General features: G+C 36.8%; 1 protein-coding gene across 1 annotated transcript; it reads left to right on the top strand.

Moving 5' to 3' along the window:
* The first annotated feature begins 1,305 nt into the window (after positions 1-1,305).
* On the top strand, positions 1,306-3,861 carry LOC113332384 (omega-hydroxypalmitate O-feruloyl transferase-like). Its single transcript, XM_026578929.1, has 2 exons — positions 1,306-2,764; positions 2,881-3,861. The coding sequence occupies exons 1-2, from the start codon at positions 2,276-2,278 to the stop codon at positions 3,739-3,741; spliced, it is 1,350 nt and encodes a 449-aa protein (XP_026434714.1). The 5' UTR covers positions 1,306-2,275; the 3' UTR covers positions 3,742-3,861.
* Positions 3,862-9,047: the final 5,186 nt, after the last annotated feature.

The following is a 9,047-nucleotide window of genomic DNA, read 5'->3' as shown; positions in this document are numbered from 1 at the left end:
TAATCAATAAGAAGGACATTGCTATCACCCTTGACGCCCCTCCAATGGAACATGCCGCCCCTTTACGAGGATTGAAAATTAGAGAACCAACCTCTCTTTTTGATATGGACTCTTTTTGATATGGAGGTTGTAAGAATTAGAGAACTAATTAAAAGCCTGCAACAACAAAAATAATGATTGATATCCCTAAGATTCGGGAAATACACTAGAACCGAGTGAACAAAACAAAAACGAAAAAAGAGAACCCTAGATTCTTTATCTCTCGTACGCCAATGACACTTGTTCATCAAACTTCTTTGGACACTACTTAAGTGATAATGTAAAATCTTCACCAAACCACAGAAAATATGCCGCTTGAGTGCATGTGGGTGGCTGATTTTTTCCGCTTAGGTTTTATAAAACTTAGACGGAACCTCATTCGTCCTTCCAGGATAATATTTTCTCATCTCCAACAAGCAAAAAATCATCTGCTTAGTGTGTTTCTAACCCTAGTTCCTTGGTACGTTTTCCTCTACTTCACCTCCTCTCTACTTCGCTTTAAAAGGAATAGCCCCTTGGTGGAAAAGAACTGTTTCAAGACAATAAATATGTGAATTGTCACACTTTTCATTCACAACTGTATCATTTAAGAAAGTTCAATGTACTGTCTTAGAGATTCACGAATGTCTCTTGAGATGTTCTGATACGGGTGTCAAATCAGTAGCACATCCCTTGAATCAATTCCTATCCGTGCATTGTAAACCACTTATAAGTGCTTCATAAAATCATTTTGTTTTGTTGGTTGGTGATCAAGTGGAAATGGCAAAATTCATAAGTGCCTTGAAAAGCCACTAAAAATGAGTGCAATTGGTCGTTAAACTAAGTGCCTTGAAAAGCCACTAACAATATCGTCCAATCATTCAAGATTCCAAGGATAAATTAAATTTTCGATATATTAACTTGTACAACAGGGGAACCTTTACCTACTCTTATACTGGCTGGTATCTTAGCATCTTACCAACTATTTTGTGTCGCTTCATCCGCGCGCACTACTGTTTGCATAAAATATTATATGGAATCATACATACGATTGATCGATGTGATATTTGAACGGGCTGCTCCTTCGTAGGCAACCGCAACTTGACTGATTCTCTATACAAATCACAACCTTGTCATCAATGTTAGATCAACCATCAAATGAATACAATATAAATTATATATTTGCAACAGCTAAGAAGAAGAAGAGGAATAAAATTCGAACGTAAGCTCCGCACCTTAAGTTTGAAAGAAGAGTCAAATATGCTTTACCAAACTATAATACTATAATCAATGAAAACACCTAACCCTTGTTTTTAATTGGTTACCACCAAACTAGCTGACTTCGCAACTGAAAGAAACATGTTATCTGATATGCACTACCTACAGCCATCAAGGTGGTTGTATTAATTAACTTAGTTTGGTTATATTACTCAAAAATTTCAACGAATAAAGCTAAAAATGATTGTGGAACTTAATAAACCATTACATGATGAAGGTTCAACTCTGCACGGCAAAATAATGCAGTGGGGGATATCAGATAATATAATATTTCAAATTAACAACCAACCTTGAGGGGAATGTACCGCCATCATTTTGCAAAGCCATCAGGGAGGTTTCTTGATCAGATGGTATAATATTGACGACGGATATTCAGGGCTCCGATTTGAATTTTATCCACTAGTTAGAAATTTCTCTTTTACTAGCTTAGTTCGCTAGTCAGTTGTTATATTTTTCGCTATAAGTTGTAATCAGACAGTAGTCTGACGAACAAATAATAAGAATGGCAAAAATCTTATTTATTTTGTCTTGCCTGCATGAACATAGGAAACTCAAAACTTTGAATAAACAAGAAGTAAAAATAAGACGTGATGTCCAATGCTTGATCCCTAAGGAGAATCGAATCATCAATTTTACCAAATCTTTTATGATATCAACTCAGCAATGTTATCAATTACTGTAACGGAAGAGTAAGATATAGAATATTATCTAAAAGGGTCGTGCCAACATGAACAAGGAAATTAGTCGTAATCATGAATCATATATGGTTGCATTTTTTCTTCTTAGGATGCATATAACTTGTCAAATAATCATTTTTTTTTTAAGTTGTTTGCACTAATTCTTAATTAAGTTTTCATTTAGCTTTTTGGTTATAAATTCTAGTTAATAATGCATTAACGTTTCATTCATCACATCAATTACAAGCTTTCACTTGGTAAGCATTTCTCCAAAATATCATCGTCGATCGTTTTTGTTTTTAATGGGGGAGTATTTCGACTCTAACTGTCCAAAAATTTATGTGCAAACTTTTGGCGATGAACAAATTGTGAATCTTGATGTCAAGATTATTGGAGAACCAACTTTGGTTCCTCCAGCAGAGGAGACGCCAACGGGTATATACTTCTTGGCTAACATCGACAGAGGAGCTGACATGATTCAAACTGTTCATTGTTTTAGCAAAAGATTTGATGGAAAGTCTTTAGGTGCAGCTCCAGCCTTGAAAGATGGCTTAGCGAATGTTCTTGTTTACTACTATCCAATTGCTGGACGTCTCACGTTGAATGAGAAAAATAAGTTCGCAATCGATTGCAGGGGCGAAGGTGCTCTTTTTATTGAGGCTGAGGCAGACTGCATGCTGGAAGAGATCGGTGACTTGACGCAACCCAATCCTGCTACTTTTAAGAAACTTGTTTATGGAAATCCTGGTCCAGTAAACATAAATGAAAATCCTCCTCTGCTTGTGGCTCAGGTACATAATACATGCCGCTCTTACTTTTACAATTCTCCAGCTCATCTTTATATTGAGAGTTCGTATCATTCAGAGTTTAATTTTTCTCATTTCTAACTATTATTGTTTGTATGAAGGTGACCAAATTCAAGTGCGGAGGATTTATTCTTGGACTAAGCCAGAATCACACAGTATTTGATGGAATAGGGGCAATGGAGTTTGTCAACTCATGGGGCGAGGTTACGAGAGGAGTACCATTAACAAAACCACCGTTCCTAGATCGAACCTTACTCAAAGCACGAACCCCACTTAAGACGCAATTCACCCATATACTCGAGGAAATCATAGACATCTCAAACACCGAGGCTCTTTGGGCAGAAGAAAATCTCCTTAATAAATCCTTTATTTTTCACCCAGACAAGCTAGAAAAGCTAAGGAGAAAAGCCATGGAAGATGGGGTTCTGAAAAAATGTACCACTTTCGAAGTACTTACTGCTTTGATGCTGAGAGCTAGAACAAAATCATTAAGACTTCATCCTGATCAACAAGTAAGGCTACTCTTTCCTGTTGATGCTCGGTCCAGATTTGACCCGCCGTTGCCAAAAGGTTATTTTGGCAATGCAATCGCATTAAAGAACTGTCAGTGCAGCGTGAGGGAGATGCTAGATAGTCCATTGTCATCAACAATAGAGCGAATCCAACAATTGATTAGGTTGGTTACAAATGAATACATGAGATCGACCATAGATTCCTTAGAAGAATATGAACGATCGTTACCTAAAGCTCATACCCTGTTTATAAGTGTGTGGACTAGGATAGGATTCCATACTATGGATTTTGGTTGGGGAGAGCCTATTTTCTCAGGCCCTCCAACTTTGCCAACAAATGTAGTCTTTTTCTTGGCTCATGGGGAAGAAAGGAAAGGCATAAATTTGTGTCTAAGTCTGCCTGTTTCAGCCATGAAGATCTTTGAAGAAACAATGACTACAATTGAGTAGAACCGAGAGAAAAATCTTTTATTTGTATGTAATTATCTCAACAACAAAGGTGTTGATTATTATTTTTGTATGCATGATTGTGTATAATTTTATACTTTGGTATTTATACTTGATTCTAAATTTTGTATTCTTTAAATTTGTTTTTTTTTACATAGTATACAACAGATTGTCCCCCTGATTATAATTCAAAAAGTAGTAAATAAATTGTATTATACTCCAATACTACCCTTTTTGTTATTATTTGAGTACAGTTTTTGTTTTCTTGGCTGACGGAAAAGAGATGAATTAATGGCATAAATATATGCCTTCGTTGAGATGAATCCAGACAGCCTTTCCTTGTACACACTACACACCCATGTTTTTAATTATTGAGTTGCACTATGACTCGTAACATGTCTATGATTCCATAAGACAATTGGATGCTCGGATCGATGTGTTTCTAAGATCGAAGAAAGGTGTGACTCTCCACCTTTTAGGAGGAGGTGGGACCAAAGGCGAAAGTTAGCACGCGCTGATGTTGGTGACGGATCTTTTTTCAACTCCATTGTTAAAGCGTCTACGGTAGTGCGAGCATAACTAAAGATCAAAGACTAAAAAAAAGATCAAATTTGGGTTTAGTCCGTCCTGTGGCGTAGCGGGTGACGAGTAAATTTGGTCGCGCGTTGATATAAAGTCCGCTTCATCGTCCAGCGTAGATAAAGATTACGCCTGGTATGGGGCGTTGATAAAGATAACGCCTGGTATGGGGCGTTGATAAAGATAACGCCTGTATGGGACGTTAACTATAACAACGCCTGGTGTGTGGGACGGAGATTATACGTTCGCTGACAATTCAAAAAAAAAAAAAAAATGGGGCGTTGATAAAGACAACGCCCCAAGCAAAGTTTTCAAAACTTTGTGAACAACAGTATATGACTATATCAACGCCTGGGTGTCGGGCGTTAACTTTACGTACGCCCCATCCAGGAGGACATTATAGCAACGCTCCATGCCAGGCGGACATTATACCAACGCCCCATTCAGGCGGAAATTATACCAACGCCCCATCCATGCGGACATTATACCAACGCCCTGCATCAGGCGTTAACTTTACGAACGCGCGGCTACAGGTGGACATTATACCAACGCCCGTCTGGTAGGTGGACATTATATAAACGCCCGACTATATTTGGATTTGGTCTTAATCGCCGACCAAATTAGGTCCGAGTTTTACTCTTTGATCAAATTTTGATCGATGGTCCGTCCCACTACGCCAGCCCACTCGACACTAAATTTGGGTTTAGTCGTCCACTGCAGTTGCTCTTAGACGCACGACAAGCGAAAAGAAATGTAGGTGAGTTCAGTTTCTTAGAAGAAAAAACAAAAAAAAAAACATGTCTTTGATTTTCGTCACTTTGGTTTTTGTTAGAGATGCAAAGATGAAATAACAAATATAAAATAAGAATTAAAATTACTGAAATTGAAGTTGCAAGAATCAATTCGATGAGCTGAGAGCCTTACAAGACAATAGTAATTAAGCACGTATATTTCAAGAATGAGTGGACCTTAATGAACTTTAGGTCCTGAGTTCAAGACTCACCAAAAGCATAAAAAACTAATTATATTTTTATTTTCTTAAGGAGTATTTGTTAGATTGTTATTCCAGAAACTTGTTGGTGTCCGTGTTATCTCTAGAGTATTTAATGATTTTGATTGAATAGTTTTACGAAGCAACCCAATTATTTACTGGTGTCTCATTCGCTGAGTGTAGTGGTAAGAACTCCACAATAATTGATTCAATCTTTAGGTGATCATTATGAATTCTTGTTTTATTAATTAAAGATTAGGAATGTTTACAAGAATGATTCAAGTATTACATCAATTCTACTTGAAACCTAAGCTCACTTTCTCTCTCTTCCTATTTCTTTTCCAAGACTTGTCCTAGAATCCTCTCAGATACAATGACTCTCTCCTTTATATAGGATTTTGCATGGTGGATGACAGTTAAGAATCCCATTATTTCCGGGATCACTATGCGACATATTCGCTCATATACAATCGCTCATCTTCGCATAGCATACTTCTTCGCATGATTCTTCACACTTTATTCGTGACTTTGCTGACATCATCTGGTGCATCATCTCAACTTTGCTGTGTGCGACGCCCTTCGCTTAGGTTGTATTCTTTACTTCGCGTAGTTATTAATGTGTGCGATATTGAACTCCTACATTTGCCTCTTCTCATGTTGCTTATTCTTCAGAGTGAGCGATATGAGAAATTCTCCTCTTGCAAATCGCACATGCTTGTCTTTTTTCATTTTACTTTGCCGGCAATTTTCCATATTTCAAGCTTTCCTTATGTACGCATGTCCTTTTAACCACTCATCTTTCGACACGTCATTTTTAACCGTTCATTTGTTCGCATTAATGCGAATAAATCTTGAAAAACGGGTCGCTCTTTCCTATATATTCTCTTCTATCTTACTCCTTTTATTTCCTTCATTCTTCTTCACCTTCTCTGCAAATTTATATTCTTCATTTCCATTCTTTAATGGCTCCTGCTGGTAAAAAGATGGAAATCGAATTTAACAGAGTGAAAACTGACTTCAATCAGAGGGGTTATGAACTCTCTCTTCCTCTTTCATATAACTTCGCATCCAAACTTAACCTTGATCTAATCAAATCTGATCAATGGAATAATCAAAAAATCATCGTTGCATTAGGTTAACTTCAATTTTTACCAATTCCGTTATATAACCCTGAGATTCCTCTCTTCTATAGAATTATTGCTGACGAAAGATTCGCACGAGGAATATTTCAATTGAGTGGTGATGCTATTAGGATACCATTAGAGTATGCTCGTCGCGCAGCTGGTCTTGGAAATTCGTATCCTGATGAAGTGCGAAAAGAGGGTCATCGTGATAAAATTATAGATCCTGCTGAGTATACTCTCGAAAATTTCTTTAAGAACTATTACGTCACTGTTATGAAAAGTAACGTGACTAAATGGGTTATTCGCATAAGGAGAATGGATGGTATCGCTGAAGATGAGAAAATTATGCGAGATGTTGATTGGAATTCAAATTCTAATCGCGCTGCTGGCAGATCCAATGATTCTAGTTGGCTCAATTTCCCTGTCATCTTAGAAGGGTCTTTTGTATCTGGTAAAGCTGCGGATGGTTCTGACAATCCTCTACCCGAAGATTTCCCTCGTTACCAACCTTGGGAATTTAAATTACTCGCAAACTAGGAAAAGAAAGTAGTGGTATGTGATCCTCTTGATCCAATTTGTAAATTCTCATAACTTTCCTTCTCTTATTATTTTTTTTTAATGCAGGATGCCAAAAAGGTCAATATTTCGCGCAAGGTATCAGCTTCGCAGAATAAGGAAGTAAGAAACACAATTTCTAATTTTAACAATATTGTTGTCTTTTTTTCTTATATTGATTATTTGCGTAGGTGAATGACAAAACTTTAGGAAAAACTCTAGGCAAGAGCACTCCTAAGAAACCCACGTCAAAATCTGGATCCAAGAAAACTTCATTAAAAAATGATGCCTCTAGGAAGCGTGCGAGATATGATTCTTCCTCAAGTTCGGAATCTTCAGATGGAGATACTTTTGTTTCTGAAGAAGAGGTATCGATCGATTCGTATCGGAAGAAGTTGTATGATCTTTTTTCTGGAGATGCTTTTGCTATTCTCGAGGATGATGAAACAGATCGTGCCTTCAAGATGATCTCAAGGATCTGTACTGCTTCAGATTGGGGAGATCGATCTCTTCGTGGAGCTTCCTCTCGATAAACCCAGATTTTCAATTTGCGATGAATGGCTTGGTAATATTCTGCAACATTTGTCTTTCATCTTTTCCTTATTATTTCTTCTTTTTCTTATAATGCTTCTTTTACATTTCACAGAGAACTCGCATATCTTATGCGATTTCTTTACACAATGAAAGAAAGCTTCGCAAGTTGCAAGATGAGAATGCCACACTGAAACATGATAAATCTATTCTTTCGGATGCGAATGCGAATCTTACAGGCGAGAATACGAAACTTAGAAATGAGAATTTAACTAATTCTCAATTGGTTCTCCGAACTCGAGAAAGAAATAAGGAACTCATTGGTATGCAACTTATATTTTCGTACTCCTTTTCTTTTATGCGATCGTTCCCACTTCTTACTTAATTATCTTCGCAGACCTGTATGACCTTTCAGATGAAGCGGCTAATCTTCCCGATGCTGAAATTCTTTTAGAGCATCTCAACTCCTCTTTAAATAAATATCCTACTCGAGGATTTTAAAACCTCAGCTTAGAAGAGTTAAGATTAAAATATACTACTCTTAGAGAACGCCATAAAAGTGCATTATCCACTGCCAATAATTTTGAACGACATTTTTATGAGGAGAGAGAAGCAATTCAAGTATTGGAGGCGAAGAAGAACAAACTTATTATTGAAAAAGATGAGATTACTCTTAGGGGTGCGAAAACACTAGAACAATTTCAAGAATACCTTATTGAGGTTAAGATAGAACGTGATTCAGCTTTTCGTGAGAGGGACATTCTTATTGAGGAAATAAATTTAATTCGATCTCAACTCCTTATAGAAAGTGAAGCTGAGTTTAACTGGGCTCCTAGAGTTCTGAAAGATGCTAGAAATAATCTAGGTGTAAATGTTAGCTTTCACACTGAACATTCTACACTGGTCGCAGACATTATTTCCAATTATGAAGGTCATTGGTTGTTCTTTGATCTTCATTCATATTCTTTAGGAATAATTGTATGTTATCTTAACTCTTTTGTTGATGCTTCGCAGAGAAAGAGAAGGAATATCAAAAGAGAGTTGCAGAGCTAGAAACTCGCTTGGCTGCTAAAGAAGAAGAATCATTTGCTCGTAACTCAAAGTATCAGCAATTGAAGGAAAATTGGTTTAATTTAGTCCAAAAAAATAGTAACGATGTTAATCGTTCTCGTGAGGCTGCTGTTAAAAGCGTTTGTCTTGAGAATGGTATTCCTTTTTCGAAATACAACTTTCCAGCGATTCCTGAAAATGTACCCATTCCTGATATCCAAGTTACTGATGAAGAAGAAGATTCTGAAGAAGAAATTATTGATTCTGAGACTGAGCGAAATGAGGAAGATGAAAATTGATTGCTTCTTCTTGTTGTAATAATTATTGTAAACTCTTGTAAATTCAGTTTTCATCTTTTCAATATGATTCTTCTTTTCTTCGGTTCATATTTATGACTTCTTCATATGCATACAAGACTATCAAAATGGGGAAAATAACACTTCTTTTACATTCCCATTCTCGCCTCTTGTTATTTGGCA

Source organism: Papaver somniferum, unplaced genomic scaffold (genome assembly GCF_003573695.1).
Source record: "Papaver somniferum cultivar HN1 unplaced genomic scaffold, ASM357369v1 unplaced-scaffold_131, whole genome shotgun sequence".
NCBI classification, from domain to species: Eukaryota; Viridiplantae; Streptophyta; class Magnoliopsida; order Ranunculales; family Papaveraceae; genus Papaver; species Papaver somniferum.
The sequence above is the reverse complement of the archived record's forward strand: the minus strand, read 5'-3'. Positions and strand labels throughout refer to the sequence as shown.

Excerpts from the sequence above, each read along its gene's own strand:
- LOC113332384 (XM_026578929.1), top strand. The coding sequence starts at position 2,276 with ATGGGGGAGTATTTCGACTCTAACTGTCCAAAAATTTATGTGCAAACT. Across the intron at positions 2,765-2,880 it reads CTCCTCTGCTTGTGGCTCAG|GTGACCAAATTCAAGTGCGG; the intron begins GTACATAATACA and ends GTTTGTATGAAG.